Source organism: Mobula hypostoma, chromosome 7 (genome assembly GCF_963921235.1).
Source record: "Mobula hypostoma chromosome 7, sMobHyp1.1, whole genome shotgun sequence".
Lineage (NCBI taxonomy): Eukaryota > Metazoa > Chordata > Chondrichthyes > Myliobatiformes > Myliobatidae > Mobula > Mobula hypostoma.
The window spans coordinates 160,027,454-160,055,095 of record NC_086103.1 but is presented as its reverse complement, the minus strand read 5'-3'; the positions used below and the strand labels follow the sequence as shown (position 1 = coordinate 160,055,095).

Below are 27,642 nucleotides of genomic sequence, written 5' to 3'. Positions count from 1 at the left end.
AAGGGGAGATCCAAAATGATAGGAGAAGACAGGAGGGGGAGGGATGGAGCCAAGAGCTGGACAGTTGAATGGCAAAAGGGATATAAGAGGATCATGGGACAGGAGGACTAGGGAGAAAGAATAGAGGGGGGGGGAACCAGAGGATGAGCAAGGGGTATAGTGAGAGGGATAGAGGGAGAAAAAGGAGAGAGAAAGTGAGAGAAAGAATGTGTATATAAATAAATAACGGATGGGGTACGAGGGGGAGGTGGGGTATTAGCAGAAGTTTGAGAAGTCAATGTTCATGCCATCAGGTTGGGGGCTACCCAGACGGAATATAAGGTGTTATTCCTCCAGTGGCAGGCAGGCAAACTCAGGGCAAAAATCAAAAAAGGGCCACTTTTCAACATAATTGTATAAGGGCTAAGAGTGTTGTAAAAGCAAGCCTGAAGGCTTTGTGTGTCAGTGTAAGGAGCATTCGTAACAAGGTAGATGAATTGAAAATGCAGATAGTTATTAATGAATATGATATAGTTGGGATCACAGAGACATGGCTCTAGGGTGACCAAGGATGGGAGCTCAACATTCAGGGATATTCAATATTCAGGAGGGACAGACATGAAAGAAAAGGAGGTGGGGTAGCATTGCTGGTTAGAGAGGAGATTAACACAATAGAAAGGAAGGACATTAGCCGGGAGGATGTGGAATTGATATGGGTAGAGCTGCATAACACTAAGGGGCAGAAAACACTGGTGGGAGTTGTGTACAAGCCACCTAACAGTAGTAGTGAGGTTGGGGATGGCATTAAACAGGAAATTAGAAATGCGTGCAATAAAGGAACAGCAGTTATAATGGGTAACTTCAATCTACATATAGATTGGGTGAACCAAATTGGTAAGGGTGCTGAGGAAGAGGATTTCTTGGAATGTATGCGGGATGGTTTTCTGAACCAACATGTCGAGGAACCAACTAGAGAGCAGGCCATTCTAGATTGGGTACTGAGCAATGAGGAAGGGTTAATTAGCAATCTTGTCGTGAGAGGCCCCTTGGGTAAGAGTGACCATAATACTTTACTTTATACTTTATTGTCACCAAATAATTGATACTAGAACGTACAATCATCACAGCAATATTTGATTCTGCGCTTCCCGCTCCCTGGATCACAAATATTAAATATTAAAAATAGTAAAAAAATTAGTAAATATTAAAAATTTAAATTATAAATCATAAATAGAAAATAGAAAAATGGAGAGTAAGGTAGTGCAAAAAAACCGAGAGGCAGGTCTGGATGTTTAGAGGGTACGGCCCAGATCCGGGTCAGGATCCGCTCAGCAATCTTATCACAGTTGGAAAGAAGCTGTTCCCAAATCTGGCCGTACGAGTCTTCAAGCTTTTGAGCCTTCTCCCGGAAGGAAGGGGGATGAAAAGTGTGTAATATGGTTGAATTCTTCATTAAGATGGAGAGTGACATAGTTAATTCAGAAACAAAGGTTCTGAACTTAAAGAGGGGTAACTTTGAAGGTATGAGACGTGAATTAGCTAAGATAGACTGGCAAATGACACTTAAAGGGTTGACGGTGGATATGCAATGGCAAGCATTTAAAGATCGCATGGATGAACTACAACAATTGTTCATCCCAGTTTGGCAAAAGAATAAACCAGGGAAGGTAGTGCACTCGTGGCTGACAAGGGAAATTAGGTATAGTATCAATTCCAAAGAAGAAACATACAAATTAGCCAGAAAAAGCAGCACACCTGAGGACTGGGAGAAATTCAGAGTCCAGCAGAGGAGGACAAAGGTCTTAATTAGGAAAGAGAAAAAAGATTATGAGAGAAAACTGGCAGGGAACATAAAAACTAACTGTAAAAGCTTTTATAGATATGTGAAAAGAAAAAGATTGGTTAAGACAAATCTAAGTCCCTTACAGTCAGAAACAGGTGAATTAATTGATCATGGGGATCTTGGGGAATGGCAGACCAATTGAATAACTACTTTGGTTCTGTCTTCACTAAGGAGGACATAAGTAATCTTCCAGAAACAGTAGGGGACTGAGGGTCTAGTGAGATGGAAGAACGGAGGGAAGTGCATGTTAGTAGGGAAGTGATGTTAGGTAAATTGAAGGGATTAAAGGCAGATAAATCCCCAGGGCCAGATGGTCTGCATCCCAGAGTGCTTAAGGAAGTAGCCCAAGAAATAGTGGATGCATTAGTGATAATTTTTCAAAACTCTTTAGATTCTGGACTAGTTCCCAAGGATTGGAGGGTGGCTAATGTAACCCTGCTTTTTAAAAAAGGAGGGAGAGAGAAACCGGGGAATTATAGACCGGTTAGCCTAACATCGGTGGTGGGAAAAATGCTAGAGTCAGTTATCAAAGATGTGATAACAGCACACTTGGAAAGCGGTGAAATCATCGGACAAAGTCAGCATGGATTTGTGAAAGGAAAATCATGTCTGACGAATCTCACAGAATTTTTTGAGAATGTAACTAGTAGAGTGGATAGGGGAGAACCAGTGGATGTGGTATATTTGGATTTTCAGAAGGCTTTTGACAAGGTCCCACACAGGAGATTAGTGTGCAAACTTAGAGCACTCGGTATTGGGGGTATGGTATTGATGTGGATAGAGAATTGGTCGGCAGACAGGAAGCAAAGAGTGGGAATAAACGGGACCTTTTCAGAATGGCAGGCAGTGACTAGTGGGGTACTGCAAGGCTCAGTGCTGGGACCCCAGTTGTTTACAATATATATTAATGACTTAGACGAGGGAATTAAATGCAGCATCTCCAAGTTTGCAGATGACACGAAGCTGGGCAGCAGTGTTAGCTGTGAGGAGAATGCTAAGAGGATGCAGGGTGACTTGGATAGGTTAGGTGAGTGGGCAAATTCATGGCAGACGCAATTTAATGTGGATAAATGTGAGGTTATCCACTTTGGTGGCAAAAACAGGAAAACAGATTATCTGAGTGGTGGACGATTAGGAAAAGGGGAGATGCAACGAGACCTGGGTGTCATTATACACCAGTCATTGAAAGTGGGCATGCAGGTACAGCAGGCGGTGAAAAAGGTCAATGGTATGCTGGCATTCATAGCAAAAGGATTCGAGTACAGGAGCAGGGAGGTACTACTGCAGTTGTACAAGGCCTTGGTGAGAGCACACCTGGAGTATTATGTGCAGTTTTGGTCCTCTAATCTGAGGAAAGACATTCTTGCCATAGAGGGAGTACAAAGAAGGTTCACCAGATTGATTCCTGTGATGGCAGGACTTTCATATGAAGAAAGGCTGGATCGACTCGGCTTATACTCGCTGGAATTTAGAAGATTGAGGGGGGATCTTATTGAACCGTATTAAATTCTAAAGGGATTGGACAGGCTAGATGCAGGAAGATTGTTCCCGATCTTGGGGAAGTCCAGAACGAGGGGTCACAGTTTAAGGATAAAGGGGAAGGCTTTTAGGACCGAGATGAGGAAAAACTTCACACAGAGAGCGGTGAATCTGTGGAATTCTCTGCCACAGGAAACAGTTGAGGCCAGTTCATTGGCTATATTTAAGAGGGAGTTAGATATGGCCCTTGTGGCTAAAGGGATCAGGGGGTATGGAGAGCAGGCAGTTACAGGGTTCTGAGTTGGATGTTCAGCCATGATCATACTGAATTGCGGTGCAGGCTTGAAGGGCCGAGTGGTCTACCCCTGCACCTATTTTCTATATTTCTAACCTGAGTGTGGCTTCACCTTTACAGTAGAGGAGGCCGTGGATAGACATATCAGAATGGGAATGGGACGTGGAACTAAAATGTGTGGCCACTGGGAGATCCTGCTTTCTCTGGCGGACAGAGCGTAGGTGTTCAGCAAAACGATCTCCCAGTCTGCGTCGGGTCGCTCCAATATATAGAAGATAATATAAAGGGAAATGTTCATTCTTGCACAATATGACCAGCATGTGAATCTAGTTTCTCAGTATTTTGATGATTCTTCCTCCTCTGATCTACTCTAGCACAAATTAATCACTGCATAAAGTGGCCACACTGATTTAAGTTAGAATGGATAAACTAATAATTGGGTAGCAAATGCAGCCTCACAGTGTTACATATGGCAAATAAAAATGGGGCTGTTTAATTACATGCTTTTAGGTCTTTTACTGCTCTAGATTCAACCATCAGAAGGGCATATTAATCTCTCCTTACCAATTTCTGATGAGGGAGCGGGAGAAGTAGACAGTCTGTCATCGTGCCCGACACCGGCCCCTTAGGCCTGAGTCGACGTAGTAGTAGTAGTAGTAGTAGTAATATGCAACTACATGTATAACACTTTTGGATTGGATTAACCTTCACTAAGTTTCCACTCCAAATTTCTATGATTTTTCCTTACAAGGCGGCAGACATATCCAACTATCACCTGTTCCTATCACTAATGACCTTGAGGTGTCCTTATTAGCGCATATTTATTTATTTATTTAGAGATACAGCGTGGAACAGGCCCTTCCTGCACAATGAGCCTCGCCGTTCAGCAACCCACCTATTTTTAACCTCCAACCTGACGGCATGAACATTGATTTCCAAACTTCTGGTAAATCCCCACCCCTTTTCCCTCTCTTACCTTATCTCCTTGCCCACCCATCATCTCCCTCTTTACTTCATCCCTCCCCTCCAGGTTTCATCTATCACCTGGTGTTACCCTCTCCCCTCCGCCCACCTTTAAAATCTACTCCTCAGTCCTGCCGAAGGTGCTTCGGCCTGAAACATCAACTGTACTTTTTTTCCCCATGGCTGCCTGGCCTGCCGAGTTCCTCCAGTATTTTGTGCCTGTTGCTCGGATTTCCAGCATCTGCAGATTTTCTGTTGTTTGTATTTTTAACCCCAGCCTAATCACAGGACAAGTTATAATGACCAATTAACCTACTAACTGGTAGGTCTTTGGACTGTGGAAGGAAACTGCAGCACCAAGGAAACCCACGTGGTCACAGGGAGAATGTCCAAACTCCTTACAGATGGCACTGGAATTAAACTTCAAACTCCAACACCCCGAGCTATAATAGCATCGCTAACAGCTCCACTACTGTGGTGTCCCTTTGTTTTGTGCACTTTTAAAAAAATACTTCTACGACTGAAATTCTGGCACTTTAAGAAAATAAAACTTAATTACTTGTAAGTTTACATTAAATATAATAAACTGAAATCTTAGAAAATTTCTGGTAGGATTTAATGCATATAGCTTAAGGATCTAGTTGCTGAAGTTCCTTCACTTGACTGCTGTTTAAATGTTTAAGCCATGCAATTAATGGAGGATATTTTTAATTCCTGACACATAAACCAATCCATGTAATGTTAGAAACTCACCTTACTGGAAGCTTCTACTAATAACTGGAATGTATTCTGTACAGATTGACAGGCCTCAAGTTCTGCTCTGTTAAATACCATCAGGTATTCTTTAAGATGTTCATGGAAATTCCCATCCAGAGCCTGTGAGTTCAAGAAAAAAAGATTTGTCTTTAAACAGAGCTAATGACACTCAAATCTATACTACTATGGAGAAGCTGGCAGAACATTTGTTTCTACATTAAAAGAATAACTGCTTCAAATCACCAACTTGATTAAGTCAGTTCAAACTATTTCAGTGAAGGATAGGAGATGGGGGTGGGGTGGGCTACAAGGAACAGATTACTGAGGTGATTAATTTTAGAAAGTAAAGCTGAGCTTAATTTCGGAATCACTGGCATGTGTTGTTTTGCGGAAGCAGTACAGTGCAATAAGTAAAAAAATTACTATAAATCACAATAAGAAATACAAAAAATAGGTGACTGCAACTATTCTTCAGAGCTAAATTAGTTTACGAGACCTAAACTTTTAAATGCCTTGAAATTCTAATTCAATTAACGTGTATAAATTCAGATATAACTGACTTCTCCACTATTTCCTCTCTTCATAACATGGAGACATAACCATTCAACTTTACACTAAAATGTCTTGATTACTTTAAAAACATATGCATAATGCAGGAAGAACTCAGGTCAGGTAGCATCCACAGAGGGAAATAAACAGGTGGTATTTACGGCCTTCATCCGAACTACTCTGGAAACCTGTTAATTCAGAATTTTTACCACCAGTTCATTCAAGTTCCAAAAAAAAAATCAAAGATTAAGTAATAATAATGAATACCAATATGATTAAAGCACAACAAATTAAACATGGACTTTTAAGTCTAGATGGGTACTATAGCAAGGAAAACATACACACAAACAAATGGGCATGCAAGGCAAAGATGTAAAAGGAAAAGATTTTGAGGTCTGCTCAATGAGATCCAGTTTTTAGTCACACCAGTTTAGTCGAAGAGAATCTCCCCTATGGAATCAGACATGCCACTTTAAAATATTGAGATATTCTGACAGAGGGATAGGAAACACAGAATCTGTATCTTTCAACCAAGTGGAAGATGCTGAAGTGTTCACACAATTCTCTCCAAATACTTTCAATGATCCAAATATTAATTTATTAATAAGATTTAAATTAAAACCAGATGGGTTCATGACGTTGAGTGATGTTGAATCTAAAAGTGTAGATACTCAAAGTTCAAAATAAATTTATCATCGAAGTATGTACAAGTCATCAGTTCTTAAGGTCGTTATAACCGAGGGGTGGTAATGGGGATAAGCTGCTATTAAGTGCTCCCAATGGCGTATGTCTCAAATAGCCTCTGACAACCAAGTCCAGCTCCTGGCTTTCAGGTGTGACTTAGTTACTAAAATTTGGCAGAACCCTTTCTCTGACAGGAGAAGGATCAAAGACAGATTACTGGCATCTTAAAACCAGTCACTTAGGGCAGATAGGGCTCATCAACTGCTGTTGGCAGCTCAGATGGAGAAGGATAACTCTGATCCCAAACCTCTGTTGCCTTGCGACTATATCCACTACTGGGGAAGTCTTCTGGAGTAAATCCTTTGGAACAATCCAGAGCTGGAGTCCCTAAGGCAGTCCTACATTGAGTTCAACGCTGACTGGGAACTCCTGTAACGCCGTTGATGCCGAACTGTATCGGTCTCTGCCATTCCTCTGGGTTCATCTGCTGCTTGTTCATCAACAGTTTGCTCTGATTATCACACTGCCCTGGCTTGCATTCTGGCATCTGCAGATTTTCTCTTGTCTGGCATGCTGTCTTGCGCATCATATAGACAGTTGGTACTCAATATCCATGATCAACCCCAACCAACAGAGGTCCCCAACACGTCACCATATATTACCTTCAGATTTATTTTCTTGGAGACATTCACAGTAGAATAGAGAAATACAACAGAATCAATGAAAAACTACACACAAAGGCTAACAAAAAAAAAATCAATGTGCAAAAGAAAACAAACTGTGCAAATAGAAAATAAATAGGTAGGTAAATAAATAATACTGAGAACACAAGTGGTTAGGTACTTAAAAGTGAGTCCATAGGATGTGGAATCAGTTCAGAGTTGAGGTGAGTGAAATTAACCATGCTGGTTCAGGAGGTTGATGGTTGAAGAGGAACAACTATTCCTGAACTTAGACCATAAGATATAGGAGCAGAAATAGGCCATTTTGGCCCATCCAGTCTGCTCCCCCAGTTCATCATGGCTGATCTAATTTTCCTCTCAGCCCCAATATCTGCCTTCTCCTGGTATCCCTTCATGCCCTGACCAATCAAATACCTATCAACCTCTGCCTTAAAAAGACAAAGACTTGGCCTCCACAGCTACCTGTGGCAACAAATTCCACAGATTCACCACTCTCTGGCTAAAGAAATTCCTCCTCACCTCAGTTCTAAAAGGATGCCCCTCTATTCCCAGGCGGTGTCCTCTGTTTTTAAATTCCTAGCATTAGAAACATCCTCTCCACATCCACTCGATTGAGGCCCTTCAATGAGGTCACTCCTCATTCTAGTGAATACAGGCCCAAAGCCATCAAATGCTCTTCACTTGACAAGCCATTTTCATGAAACTCCTTTGAACCCGCTCCAGTTTTGGCACATCCTTTCTAAGATAAGGGGCCTGGAGCTGCTCACAATACTGCAAGTGAGGCCTTACCAGTGCTTTATAAATTCTCACCATTACATCCTTGCTTTTATATTTTAGTCCTATTGAAATGAATGGTAACATTACATTTACCTTCCCCACCACAGACTCAACCCGTAAATTAATCTTTAAAGAGTCTTGCACAAAGACTTCCAGGTCCCTTTGCACCTCAGTTTTTTGTATTTTCTTTCCATTTAGAAAAGAGTCAACCCTTTCAATTTTTCTACCAATGTTCATAACCATACACTTCCTGATACTGTATTCTATCTGCCACTACTTTGCCCATTCTCCTAATCTGTCTAAGTCCTTCAGTAACCTTTACACTTCTTCAAAGCTACCTGCCCCTCCACCTATCATCACATTGTCTGCAAACTTCGTCACAATTCCATCATCCAAATCATTGACAACTAAAGTAAAACGAATTGGTCCCTACACAGACCACTAATCACTGGCTGCCAGCCAGCCAGCCAGAAAAGGCTCCATTTATTCCTGCTCTTTGCCTCCTGTTAATTGGTGACTGCTTTATCCATGCTAGAATCTTTCCTGTAATACCATGGGCTAATAGCTTGTTAAGCAGCCTCATGTTCATGGCACCTTGTCACATGCCTTCTGAAAATCCAAGTACACATCAACCAATTCTCCTTTGTCTACCCTGCTTGTTATTTCTTCAAAGAATTCCAACAGATTTGTCAGGCAAGATTTTCCTTTGAGGAAATCGTGCTATTTATGGCCTCTTTTATCATGTGACTCAAAGTACCCTGAGACCTTACCCTTAAGAATCGACTCCAACACCTTCCCAACACTGAGGTCAGACTAGCTGGTCTATAGGCCCTTTCTTCTACCCTGCTCCCTTCTTGAAGAGTGGAGTGACATTTGCAATTTTCCAGTCTTCCGGAACAATTCCATAATCTGGTGGCATACTTTTTGAAAATAATTAATGCTAAATTCAACATGCTATGATAATGAATATCATGATATTTGGCAGAAAGAACCTGAAGATACAATGTAGAAAGGATGCTTTTATGCTAGGAAGATAATAAAAACTAAGATGGAGACAAAAATAAGGAGTAAGAGATGGAGGACTTGAAGAGGAGTACTTACAGTGGAGATAATGTATTTACAGTACAAAATACAGAGGCTTCCATCTCTATAGAACTTTGGAAATTCGCTTAGGGAGTTTAAGAACAGCATGGGACAGAGAAGCCCCAAATGTCTGCAAATTGGCAGAGAAGCTCCAACATTTACAGGAGTTGGGCTTGTAGTGTTTGCAGGCCAGAGGATGGGCACTCCAAGTGTTCACAGCATGGAAGAGAAAAACTTCTAACATTCAAAGCATGGAACAGAAAGTCTCAGTGCCAAAACATTACTGGACAAAAGATGAGTGGCCTCCAAGTACTAAGGCATGGGAAGTGATCCAAGAGATCAGTAGTAGTATGGGGAAGAGATACCTTGTACCAGTGTAGCACCAAGCACTTCAAGTGCTTACACTGAGACGAATAAGGCTCAATGGTGTTTACAACATCCAAGATATAGCCTCCCAATATTTACAGAGAAGTAGAATGAAGTTTTTAAAAAGTGTAGAAACACACAACAGAGACGCAGTAAGTACTTGGATCAAAGGGGAGAAAGGGTCTGACGGTTTAAATGTGGTTTAAGTGAAATAATCTTCATGACTGCTTATGCACTTGACAGAGAGTGGGGTCAATAAAGCAAGGATGATCTATTCATGGAGGCAGGTCATGGTTAAGGTGAATAGTTTACATTGGCCTATACAAAGGATGATCATGCAGGAGTCTCAATAGGGAAGGATATAGATGGTCTAAAATTTGATTAAGAGATTATAGAAAACAGTCATTTAAAGCGGTTAAGTCACTTAGATGAGATGGAATGCATCCAAGATCGCTGAGAAACAACAAATATTTACCGGTAAATGGGTAGGAAATAAGAAATGGAAACATTTCAAATTTTTAAAGAGAAAGGTTCAATGATAAACTACTGGTCAACAAGTTTGATCTTGGCAGTAGGGAAAACTTTATAAATGATAATCCGAATAGAATTAGCAGTGACATGGACAAATATTGATTGATTAGAGGGAGTAAACAAGGATATATAAAAATACAAATCAAATAAAAAGTCAAGTATTTTTGATAATGGTTGATATACTGTACTTGGATTTTCAAAAGGCTGTATACAAGGTTTATTGTCAAACCTGAAGCCCTTGGAGTAAAATGGGCATTAGCAGCAGGTATTAAAAAAAAATGAAGTGACAGGAGATAATACTTTCAATGAATGATTATTTGCTGTGGAAACTGCATAGTGGTGTTTTCTATTCAATGATTTTTTCCTTATTGGGGTGGAACTATGCAGTGGTATTTCCCAAGGGTTTAGTACCAGGACCATTTATTTTAACGCAGACAATCCCTGAACTACACAAGGGTTCCATTCCTGACAATTTTCATAAGCTATTTTTCCATAAGTCAGATATGTCCATTTTTTCCACTACCCATATACGAGGGGCGATTGATGAGTTTGTGGCCTAAGGTAGAAGGAGTCAATTTTGGAAAACCTAGCACATTTATTTTTCAACATAGTCCCCTCCTACATTTACACACTTAGTCCAGCGGTCGTAGAGCATACGGATCTTGGACCTCCAGAAAGTGCCCACAGCAGGGTTGATTGATAAGTTCGTGGCCTAAGGTAGAAGGAGATGAGTTATACAGCGCTCGTTACATGCACATGTAGTTCAACTCGTTGAATGATTATGTAGAAAGTTTGAAGTTAATAACTGATCTCCTTCTACCTTAGGCTACAAACTTATCAATCACATCTGATGAGTTATTAACTGATAGAATTATACAGCACAATACTAGACCCTTTAGATCTACCTTGTGTATGTTGACTATCGTGGCTATCGACACTAATAGCAGTTGCCTACAATAGTTTCATATACATCTATGCTTTTCCTATTCAATAACCTGTCCAATTCTTTTCACAGTACCTGCCTCCACGATTACCTCTGATAGCTTGTTCTGGATAACCATTTCCTTCTTACTTCAAATCTAGTTTGTGACTCTCCTTGCCCTGAGGAGAAAAGGTTCTGACCATTCTATCTATCCTACTCACCCAGAACTCCCACACCCTGCCCCGTTTATTTTTCAGTTATGATTCTGGTATGGGAATGGGTATTTTTAATGTGCCTTGATCTCATGGGTTTGCTCAAATGCCTAGTGTGTCAAAATGGAATTTTCCAGATATTTATGAAATTCACCATAAGATTTTACACACTTCTTCTCTTGTCTCCCTCAGTATTATTTGTGATTGAGGCTTCCACAAGCCAAAGATAGACATTTCTAATGTCCTTTATTTCTTAAGCCCCATGAATTTGGTATAAAAGTACTAGTTTATTTTGAATTTACTACCCACATAATCATCTATGGTAATTCAATCACCTTTCTTCTGATGATGGCAATTGGAAGATAAATTAGTTGTGATAATCATATTTGCAAAAAGTTTCAAGAACAAGATGTTTTTGTATAAAGGTAAGCTTTAAGTGTACAGAAGAATCAAAGATAAACACAATGATGAGACTGCCTACAGAGAGGAGGTGGAAGAGCTCAAAGCCTGGTGCCTAGCAAATAAACTCTTCCTTAAGGTCAACAAGACAAATAAGACAAATGAGGAAAACACACACAACTCACCTCCCCCCACCACCCCCCTCCGTCCCCTTTACATCAGCGGCACAGCAGTGGAAACTGCAAGCAGATTCAAACTCCTGGAAGTGCACATCACACACAACCTCTCATGCTCCCAAAACACATCCTACAGAGTCAGGAAAGCTCACCTCTACTTTCTGAGGAGTTTTAAGAAAGCTGGACTTTGCACATCCACACTCACATCATTCTACGGATGCACAGTAGGGGGCATCCTAACTAGAGCTGCATCAGTGCTTGGTACAGAACTTACACTGCTATAGACAGGAAGGCTTTACAACGGGCAGTCAAAACTGCCAACACATCACTGGCATCAGCCTACCCATCATCAAGGGCATATATACAGAAAGGTACAGGGAAAGGGCCAGTAACATAACGAAGGACGCCACCTACCCTACTCATGGACTGTTTGTCCTACTCCGTCAGGGATTAGCATCCATACCCATGCCAGGACCACTAAACTCAAAAACAGTTACTTTTCCCAAGCAGCAAGGCTGATCAACACCTCTTTTCACTAAACCACCCCTCCACAAGCCCAACTACCACTACTTCATTATTTCCAGTCAGTCATCTTATGCACAGACTCTCCTGTGCCTTGCATCACTTTACAATTATACACCCTATGTACATAAGCTATGTATTTATATTTATCGTGTTGTTTCTATAATTTTTCTTGTGTTCTTTACCTTTTGTGTTTTGTTTTGTGATCTGTAGTAACAACTATTTTGTTCTCTTTTACGCTTGTGTACAGGAAATGACATTAAGCATTAAACAAACAACTTCAGAGTTCTGTCTGCAAGATTAAAACCTATTACCTTTCCCAATGCATTGGCTGCAATGCTTCCTGCTGAATAAAGCAAAAAAAGAGAAAACTCAACAGAAAACTGTACTTGTGGCTGATGCATTTTTCAATTGTGCAGTTAAAACAAAACTAGAATCAAACAATGGCAACAAAAATCAACACCACTATTCATGTGGCTAGAATGATGAATATAACAGTTTACAATGCTCAATCTAGCTCGCTGTTTGAAAACTGATCATGGCTCAATGAGCTTCCCCTTCCAGGTTTTATAGCTTAATAATGGACATTTCCTCCTTTTGTTTGTCCATGACAATCTCGCACTTTCCAACCTATTTTAGAGCCAATATTAATCTCTTTCATACAGAAACAAGAGCATTTTCAAATTTCAGAAACTGGGAAGCTGGGAGTATCATTAGATAATGGCTTCAAAACCATTTTGGAGATGCTACTTTACCTCAATTCAAATAAAACTAATTAGGAAACCTGAACCGCAGAACCTATGAATCAGCAAAAGCCAGTCTGACTGAGCATGTTTCATTGCACTGAAGGGACAGACTATATAATTTTACATGGAAACACTGGAACTTTCTGGGTAAGTTCTACTTGGATTCAACCAGTTAAATATTCCTGAAGACACAGCTGGTAAAAGGAAAGTTAAATAATGGAGACGTGTTTGTATTCAGTGCTGCTACTACCAGCACAGAAAAACTTCTACGGACTCCAACAAACCTACAGCCATTCATTTTTTAAAACTCTTGCAATAGCTTTGATGTTAAAATTACATTGGTATCAACAATTAACCATGAACTTAAGAGCCTTTATTATGTATTACATAAATGCTGTTTTGTTTCTGACATGTTAACAATATGTCAAAAGGACACGTCTGCCGTAGCTGTCATATTTTGGAAGGTAAATGAAGTCATTGGGGAACAATAGCATGTTAAGCAGCGTCTGTGGAGGCAAAGAGATAGTTGATGTTTCTCCAGCAGTTTGTTTCTTTGACTGATTACGTGGAAATAAGGACCTGCCTTCTTATAACTTTCTTTGTTTGGCAATATAAAGGGTTTATTTGACATGGAAATTTGAATTCCCTACATATGATAGAACCAATTCAATACTCAGTGATAAAACTTTTAAACCCCCCCCTGCTTATTTTCCATTTGAACCTTTTCCCAACCATTTTAATCTAACTCCATCTTTTCCTCTGTCACTCACGTTTTCTAGCTTCTCTTTAAACACATCTGTACGACCTGCCTCAAATACTTATGGCTGTGAGTTTCACTTTCTAAATATCTGAGTAAAGAGATCACCATCAATTTACCAGTGGCAACATGGTGCTAGTGTTTCCTAGATCTGGTTGTTGCCAAAATCATAAACTTCTGCTTACTCTGCTTAACCACTTTTATAATCTGAAATGACCTATTTCTGGTCATAATCAATCTTTTCTGAACCATCTCTGTCTTGATTTTACCATATTAGTATTGCATTTTCTCCAGCTTCTTTACATACCTTATATAGAGACCAAAATAGCTTAAATACAGTCTAACCATGATTCTGTACAAATTTCACACCATCAGATCCACCACTCTGGAACCTACATCCCACCAGAAATGGCTCCAGCAGTATCTATGTATATGGGACATTATTTGTATTTTATCAGTGTAATTCTTCTGTAGATTAGTAAAAAGCTGTATAATTTTACATCTTTACTTGTCCCTTTTGGAATTTTTGACTGCTAATGTACATATCACATCAATTAAAAGGCCAATACACATTGAGTTACCTTAATCTACTTTAATACTGAAAAGAAGAGGGCCATTTCTACATTGCCAGTAAGACCTGCAAGCTATGAGAGTCGATACTAATAGGCCACTTGGCCCAACTGCTAATACTTTCCCATGAAAGGCATTGCAGCCAAATTTGTGTACAGATCCAACATCTACACCACGGCACATTTAATAACAGGGTTACAGAATAATACATGCCTTCCACTAACTCATTAGCCACTTCTCCAGACAACAGATAACCAGTCTTAGTAACATAATCACAATTCTGTTGAGATCAGTTAATTAAGCAGGGATGAAGTGGACATGACTCTTATGGCTCAGTACATCTTATGATAAAATTAAGCCAGTGAGCAATGAACTGTACCCTTAAAAATTGTAATCCCATGTCAACTCACTCTGTGACAGTATCTTTCATTAAACCAAAACAAAATGAATCCCGTTATTACTAATCCTTTACATTGTATTTTCATTACAAAGGTAGTTAATGCACTTTTATAAAACTTCAGTACTGCACCATGAATTACTACGTTTTTCAAGAATTCATTTTGCTCTGTTTCCTATGAACAGGTAGATGGATAGGAAAAGTTTAGAGAGATATGGAACAAATGTAGGAAAATGGGACTAGCTCATATAGGAAGCTTGGCTAGTATGGATAATGCTATGACTGTGAAAGCAAATCAAAATTAATCAATCCTAAAAAAATCTGTTGAGCTATATTGTATGATTAAAGAGACTATCAAGAACTATTCTACTTGAGAATAAAATGCAAAGCATTTAATTTAAACAATCAGAAGATAATAACCATGCATTTATCTACACTTTCCCTTGCTTTCAATTGTTGACAAAGCAGTCACCGATATATCAAACAATTACACAGTTTTGTTGACCAACTTTACACGACTCAGTAGAATGATATTTCTGCAAACTAAGCATACATAACAAATGGGGGAATGGCTGCTCACCCGTTGAGTCTGCTCCACCACTATAATCATAATTAATCCTTTACCTCAAGCACTTTCCTTTTTGACTCCTATATGCACCATGTATCTAATAACTAGTCAAATTCATAATGATGGTGCAGCCAAAGCAGCACAGAAACATCAACAATGGATGGGCGACAGCAGGCTCCCATTGCAAATCTCAACAGCGGTGTCAGCTTGGGCCTTAGGAAGACTGAGCATCTTCTTACGAGGGCACTAAATAGAAGGACCTAAACTGTTTCCATACACACCACCAATGTTTCATTCTCCATGCTAGTAAAGTGGGTTTATGCACAATTCATAGGATATCTGATTATAACAAGGAGGCCATGAAATTTCTTTCAGTGTGTCGACTGATCAAGTTTGGCCCAAGAAATCTTGCATCTTACTAGTTGGTTTACAAACTTCACATTGTATCCATCAATAGAAAGATCTGTGACTTTGGTGGATGGGCAGTCACTAGATGCTGCTTGAAATTAGCTATCTATACTGTACACATTATATTTTTGTCCTATCTAAAATGCTTGAACTCCTCTGCCAGATACTTCCTGAATATGGAGTTTGTGGCAGAAGAAAGATGAAGAGTTAGGAGGTGGATATATTACATTATAAGTTGTACAGCCTGTTGATAATCAATGGGCTGAACTGTTTATGAGAGATCTGGAGCATGCCAACATCAAGTGGCAGACTTTTCAACAAAATAAAGCTGCTGGACAATATTACTGCTGAATCTGCCCTAGAAGCAATTTTTGTATTCAATCTAATGATGCCAAGGAGATTCTGTTCCTGGAGGAAATGAGCAACTATTACACTAGAAAATGAGTGAGATTTAAACTGTCATCACCAAATCTAACTGGTGAGTGTATAGATGAACTGCAATGAAGAGACAATGACCTAAAATTTTAATTGTTTCCATCTTTGTTGATTAACTGCTGAGTTTCTCTAGCAAGAGAAAATCTGCAGATGCTGGAAATTTAAGCAAAATGCTGAACGAATTCAGCAGGCCAGGTAGTATCTGTGGGAAAGAGCAAACAGTCGACATTTTGGGCCAAAACCCTTTATCAGGAGGAAACAGTTGACAGGTCCTGATGAAGGGTTTCGGCCCAAAACATCAACTGTTCACTCTTTTCCATAGATGCCGCCTGGCCTGCTGAGTTTCTCCAGCATTTTGTGTGAGTTTCTCTAACATTTTGCTTTTCCTTCAGGTTTCTAACATCTGCAGTGTTCTTTTTAATTGTTCTGAGCCTATGCCCTGCTTGCAGTCTGGACCCACAGCTCACATTCCAGCTAACGAAAGAGCTACTGTAGATGCTGAACCATGAGTTCTTAACAACTAGATGCCAGATCATTGGATTTAAAATTGAATCATGCTGTTTATTTCATCTAACTGCATTCCAGACAGGTATAGTAACCATTATAGTTCCCATCAGCAACAGATATTTGTTATAAGCTCTTCAAATTAGTATGTGGGTAGGATTGTAACCACATCAAGCTGGTGTAGAAAACCAGCAGAACCCTAAGGCTATAGTCAGAGTCTCAAATGAACAGCGGAGTATATATATATATATATTTTAAAATAGTACAAGACTGAAAGGTGTTGGTATTCAGAAAGACCAAGGGCCCTTTATTGCAAGAGGATTTGTATACAATAGTAGAGAAATTCTGTTTAGTTGTAGACTCCACAGGAATAAAAATAGAATTCTGGATCTATTTCGTAGACCAGCCAGGCAGTTTCTCTGGAGAAAGAAATACAGTTAATCTTTCAAATCAGTAGCCTTTCATCAGAACTGGAAAGGGAAACAGTGTTTCAGGTCCAGGCCCTCCACCATAACTGGTCAATATCTTATTGAAAAGTAGGAGAGAAAAAGAAACCGTTCAGCGTGAACATGGCAAAATGGACACGTGGAAAATCTGCTGGACAGCTGAAAACGTCAAGGTTGGCATTCCTGGAAGAGAAGTGGCAGCTGATTTACTAGTAAATTAAAACAAAAACCATAGAAGATGGTGGACAAAATTTGAAATAACAGAAAAAGCAGTAAAATTTCGGCAACCTGGAATACAAATGCAGATCTCCATGTACTGCATATATTGAACTACTGGTGTCCAAAGCAACAGGGGGCACTGTTGAACACTGCCTGATCATGGTTTATGTACAAATTAATTTCAAAGGCTTATAAATGACAAAGCAGTAATTATTTTGTAGCCATAACCTAGATATTTCTACTAATCTCAGTGATGAAAATCCATTTTTCATTTACAGCTGCTGATCAAGTGTGCAATCCATCATATACATATTTCAGTTGAATTGAAAATTTCAACAATTCACAATTACGTTTCCCCCCTTCTTTTAAGAAGCTCCCTTACCAGTTTGAAGATCATTCCTTTCATGTAAACTGCCACTATAATTTCAGTTAGAAAGCTAATATACAGTGGATTCCAGTTAATCAGGACACACTGGAACCAGTATATTTTGGCCCAATTAAGCTGCTTCCCCATTTAGCTGAAGTATCATGGAAACAGTTAAAAAGGTATAAAAAAGATAAACTGAGTAACAAATTATATATTTTAATGAAATACAGACAAAATTAGAAAACTACCAACACAACTGCAATACTATATAACTGTGTATTAATTCCTAATACTTATCAATGGAGGAGTTCATCCAGTGTTCTTCTGATACAAGATCAAAATCAGCGCAGATATCTAATGTAGACAATGTGCTGCCTTGATACAATTTTTAATGACTGCATCCTCCAAATCTTCATTTTCATTGTAACATACACGATGATTAAACATAGACACACACAACTGATGCTATTTAAAAACTGTTTGCTCGAAACACTATGTTGTAATTAATGGCCAAACAAGCTCATGCGACTAGCACTAGTTAGAAACTGCTTGGCAACAATCTTCTGTTCCAATCACGCAGCATGGTGTCCCAAATAAACGAAGGAAATCCTGGCTATTTTCTCAATTAGTTTTGTTCTTTAAGCATCTGCCCTGATCAACTGATTACCCAATTAATTGGAGTCCACTGTATTTGCATTAAAAGGAAATTAATTGAATACCTAATTAGACAATAGTTTTAATAACATCATGATTTACAAGAGATTAGGTGGCTTACAATTAATTGCCAATTTGTTTGCTTCTAAAGATACACAGTTGACTTGCAAATCAAAGTTTTCTACTTGTGTTTACCCAACATTTACTTTTTAAGGAACAGCAAAATCCTAGACTACCAATGCCAATGAAAACATATAGAAACATAGAAAACCTACAGCACAATACAGGCCCTTCGGCCCACAGAGTTGTGCCGAACATGCCCCTACCTTAGAAATCACAAGGCTTACCTATAAGCCCTCTAATTTTACTAAGCTCCATGTACCTATCTAAAAGTCTTTTAAAAGACTTTATCGTATCCGCCTCCACCACTGTTGCCAGCAGCATATTCCACGCACTCACCACTCTCTGAGTAAAAAACTTACCCCTGACATCTCCTCTGTACCTACTCCCGAGCACCTTAAACCTGTGTCCTCATGTGGCAACCATTTCAGCCCTGGGAAAAAGCCTCTGACTATCCACACGATCAATGTCTCTCATCATCTTTGGTCATAAGGTAAAATATTGAAGTACAAAAGACCACAAACTGAGTCCAGACTTTTAAATACAGCCTGAGTTCTCAGTTAGAGCTGAAACTAAAAATACACTTCAGTATTTCTTTACCATCTGAGCGGTCTTCTGAACAAAACTCATCACCTAGCAGAGCTAAAACAAAGAAACAGGCCTTTTGGCCCACTTAAGTGTGCTCTGGCCATTAAGCACCCATTCACACTATTCCTATTCTTTAAAGTCATAGTTTCTACCACTCACACAGTAGGGGAATTTTACAATAGCTAATAGAGCTACAACATGCATGCCTTTGCAACGTGGGAGGAAAATGGAACAGCTAGAGGAAACTTGCATTGTCACAATGAAAACATGAAAACTCCACACAGGATGGCACCAGAGGTCATGACTGAACCTGTTGCACAGTGTTCAAAGTTAGATGTGTTTAGAACATGTAACTCTTAACAAAAACTTAGAGATGGTTTTCCATGGCTGAACATTAGCTGGAAATGTATGGCTTCTTACTTTTATCAAAGGTGCAAAATCAATAGCCCTCCATATTAAAATACCGACCTAATCAGAACTAAAATCACACAGTCACCAAGTACAAATATCACAACCATTGTGAGCAACTTTGTGATTTGTTTCCTAAACAGATGTGTGATTCTGTTTATACATTGGTAATCCAATACTATGGCCTGTGTCTAGGTCAACCACAGGCTCTACATTAAATCAATACTTCACACCCTTACTTCATTCTGATGGCAATACATTCAAACCGGGACTTTTTTTTCTTTCTCACAGATAGCAGTTGGAGCACTGTGAATAATGACTTGGTTATTAGCTAACCAAATCTGCATACATCAGAGAATCAACATGGAATCTTAGCAGTACTGCTTGGTTACACCCTAAGGAAATACAAGTGACAGGGAGCATTCATGTATAACTCTAAAAAAAAATTAATTAAATGATAAATGTACTACTAAATGTACAGAATAGATTGTATTACATTTTTGAAATAAGTTGGATGGTCAGTTAAATATTTTCTCAAACTGTATTTGCACAAATGATTAACATATGAAAAGCTGGGAATAATTTTCATTCTGTGTAAACAGATAGTTTAGTTTCCCAAATTAGCAAACATAATCACTATCCATATAAGCCACTGTCTACACAGAATTAGTTTGTTTTGAAAACAAACTAAGATCTGAATATTTTAGCTGCTTGACAGAATATGAATGAACAAGCCATTAAAATGATCTTAGTACATACTGGATCTCCTGTATCTGCCTTAAATATAATTTGTATCCCATTGGCTTAAGTTTCATAAATAAAATGAGTTATTTTCTGATTTTCTAGTGTTAATAGTTTAACAGATCCTGTGCAAGTCATATCTGGTTCAAGACCCAAGACCCTGCAGTGCACAGTTAGTAGAGACTCAGGAAGTAAATGAACATCTGAACCTCTGAAAATCATACACACCTATATTGCAGTTATGTGCTGTTAATTCAGTTTAACAGTCTTGATACTGAGCAAACCAACCATCACAAGATGACAGATCTTAACTGAAAGTTTTATAATAACCACAATACACTTGTTGGAAGTACAGGAATTCAGCTACTACAATTCAGATTCTAGCAGATAAAAGACATTCTTATACACAATTCATATGAACTGCAAGAATAAACTCAAAAATAGCAAAGCACAAATATATATAAACTTATGATGTATGACAAATCAGGCTAAAACACATCAGTGCTAAAACAAATCATTACATCATTTGTGTGTGACTGTGATGACAAATTAAGTGCATCACTGGAGCAGTTTATCAAGGGTGTTTCCTTTTAAACATTTTTCTTCCTAATCTCTCGAACATCTGAACTTGCAATACACTTGATGAAAAGGCTTCATTTTTCCAAGTCTGGAAAAAAGGCCAGAAAAATTTAAACTTAATGAATGGTAATTAACTGTACACAAATCAATAACTACTACTACATGATCCATTCTGAATTGGGAATTGGACCACATAGCACCAAGCTTTTGACCAAAATGAATCATAATCAGGTTTACTATCATTGTCACATCTTGTGAAATTTGTTTTGCGGTAGCAGTACATTGCAATACATAAAAAACTATAAATTACAATAAGAAATATAAATAAATTAAATAGTGTTTAAAACGATATTGTTTACTGAAGTACCCATGGCTGTGACTGTGCATTTCAGCTTTAGAAGTCCTAAATGGGAATATTTAATTATTCCCATCGGAGCTGTATGCAGAGTCACTACTTATCAGCACTATCTTGCTTAGTGTTCTAGAAGTTTCACACATAATCATGGTCCCAAACCATGAAGTTTGATACAGCTCCCCTCGGGTTCAAATAATCTACCTAAGCACTCTTGATTAAATTTGACACCTTGAATGAGTTTAAAAACTCAATGTGAAAATTGATTGCCTCTCTCATCATGACATTGCTCATGATTAGTGGCTTGACATATACAACAGCAGCTCAATGGATGAATAATCCAAAGAAATACCCAAAACTGTTCCTGTATAGCAATGAATATGCTGAAGTAGCAGTAAACTTACCAGAATCCTGGACATATTTCAAAAGCAGTTAAGTAAAGCTCCCAAAGTAGGAAAGCAAAAATTGCAGCATGCTGCAATTTCCTATTATACAACAGTAAGTAGAAAGGACTTGGAGGCTGACTACCCTTCGCACCAGCAGCTTATTTTTAATTGAAAACTATGAACTCATCTTGAACTGCAACAGCCTTATGCCAACAGAATTTTTTCTGCATTATTCTTCATTGTGGTATAAATATCCAGGTGATACATGAAGATGTATACATTTTTCTGGTAATTAGATGATGAACCTAATTATTATGACATAAATGACATATTGAAATGCCAAAACATTCAATTCAAACCAATGCTTTCAAATATTAAATGCAGGAGGAACTCAGCAAGTCAGATAACATCCATGGAAAAGGATAAACAGTTGACATTTTTGGCTGAGACCCTTCTTCAGGACTGGAATGGAAGGGGGCAGAAGCCAGAATACAAAGGTGAGGGAAGTAGAGACCAGGTGAAGGGAAAGGTGGGTGGATAGGGGAGGGGAAAGGTGGGAGAGCAAAGGGCTGAAGACGGAATCTAATGGGAGAGGACAGTGGACCATACAAGAAAGGGAAAGGGGAGGGCCAGAGTGAGGTGAAGGGCAGGGTGAAGAAAAGGGGTAACCCAGAATGGGGAATGGAAAAAGAGAGAAAGAGGGAGGGGTGAGAAATTGATGAAATTATGATGCTCATACCATCAGATCAGAGGCTACCCAAAAGAAATATGAGGTGTTGCCCCTCCAAATTGAGTTTGATCTCTTCATGGCAGTAGAGGAGGTGATGAACAGGTATGTCAGAATGGGAATGGGAAGTCAAATTGAATAGTGCGGGCCCTGGGAGATCCTACCTTTTGTGGCAGACAAAGCAAAGGTACTCAACAAAGCTGACCCCTGATCTTCGCCAGTTCCCATTGATGTACAGGACGCTGCACTTGGAAAACTGAATACAAGAGATAACTCTGACAGATTTACAAGTCAAGTGTCACATTAGCTGGAAGGACTGTATGGGCTCTGAATGGTGGTGTAGGGGCAGGTGAAGCACTTGTTACATTGGAAATGTCGATCATTTATTTCCCTCTGTACATGTTGCTTGACTTGCTGAGTTCCTCCAGCATTTTGTGCATGCTACTTAGGGAGACATAAGAAGGGCAAGGTGTTGAGAAAGTACACATGGAATATGATTTCATTGAACAACAACCTCAGACAGGTTATAATTAAGGAAGAGAACAAAAAAGACCCTAAAAGGGTCCATATACAATGATTCAACACAAAAAGTTGCTCTGCCTGCAACTGCAAATGAAACCATGACTTCTTGACCAACAGTCTGCAATCAGCAAGGATAGACAGTGACACCTCCATGATTATCCTCTACACCGGTGCCTCATAATGCTATGTTTTAAGTCCCTAACTCTCCGTGTGAGTGTGAGTGTGAGTGTGAGTGTGTGTGTGTGTGTGTGTGTGTGTGTGTGTGTGTGTGTGTGTGTGTGGTGTAGTCAGATTCTGCTGCAACTCTATTCACAAGTTTGCCAATGACATGGTCATAATGGGCTTAATCTTAAACAATGAACAGAATACAGGAAGAAGATAGAGAGCCAAGTGGCATGGTGTCATGAAACCAACATTTCTCTCAACGTGAGAGAAAACAAAAAACTTGCTCGTTGACTTCAGTAAGTGGGACAGAGTACACATCTGCCATTATCAATGATGCTGGGCTGGAGAGCTCAAGTTCTTATAGAACATAGAACATAGAATAGTACAGCACAGTACAGGCCCTTCGGCCCACAATGTTGGGCCGACCCTCAAACCCTGCCTCCCATATAAGCCCCCACCTTACTCGAAGTGTGGCCTAACCAGAGTTTTATAGAGCTGCATCATTACATCGCGACTCTTAAACTCCATCCCTCGACTTATGAAAGCTAACACCCCATAAGCTTTCTTAACTACCCTATCCACCTGTGAGGCAACTTTCAGGGATCTGAGGACATGTACCCCCAGATCCCTCTGCTCTTCCACACTACCAAGTATCCTACCATTTACTTTGTACTCTGCCTTGGAGTTTGTCCTTCCAAAGTGTACCACCTCACATTTCTCCGGGTTGAACTCCATCTTCCACTTCTCAACCCACTTCTGCATCCTATCAATGTCTCTCTGCAATCTTTGACAATCCTCTACACTATCTACAACACCACCAACCTTTGTGTTGTCTGCAAAGTTGCCAACCCACCTTTCTACCCCCACATCCAGGTCGTTAATAAAAATCACGAAAAGTAGAGGTCCCAGAACAGATCCTTGTGGGACACCACTAGTCACAATCCTCCAATCTGAATGTACTCCCTCCACCACCACTCTCTGCCTTCTGCAGGCAAGCCAATTCTGAATCCACCTGGCCAAACTTCCCTGGATCCCATGCCTTCTGACTTTCTGAATAAGCCTACTGTGTGGAACCTTGTCAAATGCCTTACTAAAATCCATATAGATCACATCCACTGCACTACCCTCATCTATATGCCTGGTCACCTCCTCAAAGAACTCTATCAGGCTTGTTAGACATGATCTGCCCTTCGCAAAGCCAGGCTGACTGTCCCTGATCAGACCATGATTCTCTAAATGCTCATAGATCCTATCTCTTAAGAATCTTTTCCAACAGCTTTTCCACCACAGACGTAAGGCTCACTGGTCTATAATTACCCGGACTATCCTTACTACCTTTTTTGAACAAGGGGACAACATTCGCCTCCCTCCAATCCTCCGGTACCATTCCCGTGGACGAGGACATAGAGATCCTAGCCAGAGGCTCAGCAATCTCTTCCCTCACCTCATGGAGCAGCCCGGGGAATATTCCGTCAGGCCCCGGGACTTATCCGTCCTAATTTATTTTAATAACTTCAACACCTCCTCTCCCTTAATATCAACATGCTCCAGAACATCAACCTCACTCATATTGTCCTCACCATCATCAAGTTCCCTCTCATTGGTGAATACCGAAGAGAAGTATTCATTGAGGGCCTCGCTCACTTCCACAGCCTCCAGGCACATCTTCCCACCTTTATCTCTAATCGGTACTACCTTCACTGCTGTCATCCTTTTTTTCTTCACATAATTGAAGAATGCCTTGGGGTTTTCCTTTACCCTACTCGCCAAGGCCTTCTCAGCCCCTTCTTAAGCTCCTTTCTTGCTCCCCAATATTCCTCAATAGACCCATCTGATCCCTGCTTCCGAAATCTCATGTATGCTGCCTTTTTCCACCTGACTAGATTTTCCACCTCACTTGTCACCCATTGTTCCTTCCCCCTACCATTCTTTATCTTCCTCACCGGGACAAATTTATCCTTAACATCCTGCAAGAGATCTCTAAACATCGACCACATGTCCATAGTACATTTCCCTGCAAAAACAGCATCCTAATTCACACCCGCTAAGTTCTAGCCTTATAGCCTGATAATTTGCCCTTCCCCAATTAAAAATTTTCCTATCCTTTTCCATGAAAATGTTAAAGGTATAACTATCATCAAAAATAGACAGCTTGTACAATAAAAATGAACTTTTGATCTCTCATTTTACCTCATGATGGACCATGCCTTTTTGCATTGCACTCCTCTTTAACTGTAGCAATACATTCTACATTGTTTTCCCCCATTTTGTACAATGTGGTTATGCAAACAAAAGCTTTTCACTGTATGTGACAAAATTAATTACCATTCATTGTTTGTCCTAGCTTTAATAATCCCGAAGTGCCCATTTCATATGTATCAGGAATAAATTTAATCTTCCTTTGCTTCACCAACTGAAAAGCTCAAGAAAAATCTGCAAAGCAGGCCAAAACAGAGCTGTCAGCCTCATTAACATACTCAAAATGCCAACCTGTCTCCCAGAATGAAATGTCTGTACTCCTTGTCCTGCTAAAGTAAAACTCAGGAGACAGCTGGTTAGAGTTAGCTGATCAGTATGTTCACATTAAAATACCTGTTCAACCTCACAAACATCAAAGCCAAACATCAAAACAAGACTCACTTTCTCCTTGGCAAATGAATAGTTTCACTCAGGAGTTTGATGACATTTCTAACAACTACATTAAAAAAATCTGTTGACTTTTCATATGTTCAATCACATTTATTTGTTGTGATCTTGATGGTCTTTAACATAACAATGTTCTGTGGGCTTGACCTTGATATTTTAAAATAGGTCTTGTTGAATATTATGCTTGCAGTCTAAAACAGATACTTTGATGTTACAATGGGCACTTCCAGAAAGTAAGAGAAATGTAGGTGGGTCCATCTTACATGATACTGATGGACAAAAGATGAATAAACTATTGCCTATAGTCGCTTTCCCAATGCCATCACATTCACTTTTAATGCAGACCTGTTGTTAGTTCTGCAAGCAATGCTCATGAATATTTGTTTAGCATAAACAACTCACATGATTAAACATCTCAAATTGATAAAACCATTAGTGCAAAAAAATTCCCACAAAAATGCAGAAGAAATTTCAGAATGTGATCAAAAGCTTGGCTAAAGCATTATTTGGAAGAAGCCACATGAAAGAGAATACATTAAGTAAGGAATTCTTAGCATCTAACCAGTTGCCAATGGCAAAATAATGAAAATAGGAGACAGGCAATTTTGTAGAAGCAAAGAACTTGGAGGGCATAGAAAGTATTGGATTGGTTTGTCTCTGAAACCAAAGACTCTGCTCTTTTCAAACCAATCAGCTTGTACAAAGACATCTGGCATGACGTGAAAGCACAGAGGAACATCTGGAGAAATTCCTGAAACACCAGTTCGCTGCTGTTGTTACTGCGTGGTCGGGAATCTTCCGGAGGGAAGGCCTCAAAATCCCCGACTTTGCCTGCTGTTGGCGACCGAGATTGAGGTCGAATCGTTCGGACAGAGATGGCCCTCAGTACTCGGCGTCGGAGAGCTGATCGGAGGCTCGAAGTTTTTGGATGACTCAGAGTCGGACTGTGGTCGGGAATGGCAGGGAGAGTTTTTCTTCCTTCTCCCGTCTGCGTGAGATGTGGGACATTTGAGAGACTTTGAACTTTTTACTGTGCTCATGGACTTCTTCATCAAGTTATGGTATTGTTGCACTGTCGTAACTATATGTTATAATTATGTGGTTTTGTTAGTTTTTTCAGTCTTGGTCTGTACTGTGTTTTGTGATATCGCACCTGAGGAAATATTGTATCATTTTTTAATGCGTGCATTACTAAATGACAATAAAAGAGGACTGTGTGCCTTCATAATCTAATCTAATCTGGCATGATTTTAAAGAGACAACTTCAATCACCTATGATGCAACATAATTTAAAATATACTGATTCACACACTTTAATATTACAGTCACTTGGGCAAGTTTGGCCACATTTCTGTATAGATACAACTTTAAAGTAACTCACATACCTGTTATAAACAGACAAAACTTAATGGTAATGTTAAGCCTTGCATTCACCAAGTAGCTAATGATGATTTTTCATCAAAGCATAATGGAATAAATAATCCACATGTTTATGTTTTTCTGTTTTACTTTGCTTTTTTTCTCCACCACAAACTGTTCTGCATCTCTCGAAATTTGAAGTCTTAAAACTCTGGTGTCCTTTACACCTGAGGTTTACTATGTTCCATCATGCACTCCTTTTATGCATCAAAGATGCCACATGAAACTAACTTTAACCTCAAACTTCATTTGGTCTGGAGTGAAAATTTGTTCCAAGCTGTTCCTGTGAAGCTCTCTGATACTAGATCAAAGACATTAATTTTTTACATTTTCATTAAGTAACAGAAATGACAAACAGTTTGATCATACTAAGGTTGATCTTGATGGAAGGTAGTATTTGGAGTTAACTATTAGGTAAATTTTTGTACTTAGCCTCAAATGTCTTAACCGATTTTCAGGTTAATTCTTATTTTTTTCCACAGAAGAGTACATCCATTTGAAATGATATACAGTGGCATGCAAAAGTTTGGGCACTCCTGGTCAAAATTTCTGTGACTGTGAATAGCTAAGTGAGTAAAAGATGAACTGATTTCCAAAAGGCATAAAGTTAAAGATGACACATTTTAAAAATATTTTAAGCAAGAAAACTTTTTTATTTCCATCATTTACAGTTCCAAAATAACAAAAAAGGAAAAGGGC

General features: G+C 39.3%; 1 protein-coding gene across 4 annotated transcripts in view; it reads right to left on the bottom strand.

The window, feature by feature from the left end:
• The window catches only part of LOC134349702 (F-BAR and double SH3 domains protein 2-like), a 253,167-nt gene that overhangs the window by 70,807 nt on the left and 154,718 nt on the right, over nt 1–27,642 (bottom strand). For all 4 annotated transcript variants that reach the window (XM_063054428.1, XM_063054429.1, XM_063054427.1 and 1 more), the window contains one exon: nt 5,313–5,435. In XM_063054428.1, coding sequence (XP_062910498.1) covers nt 5,313–5,435 — 123 coding nt within the window. The remainder of the gene's footprint in view (nt 1–5,312; nt 5,436–27,642) is intronic.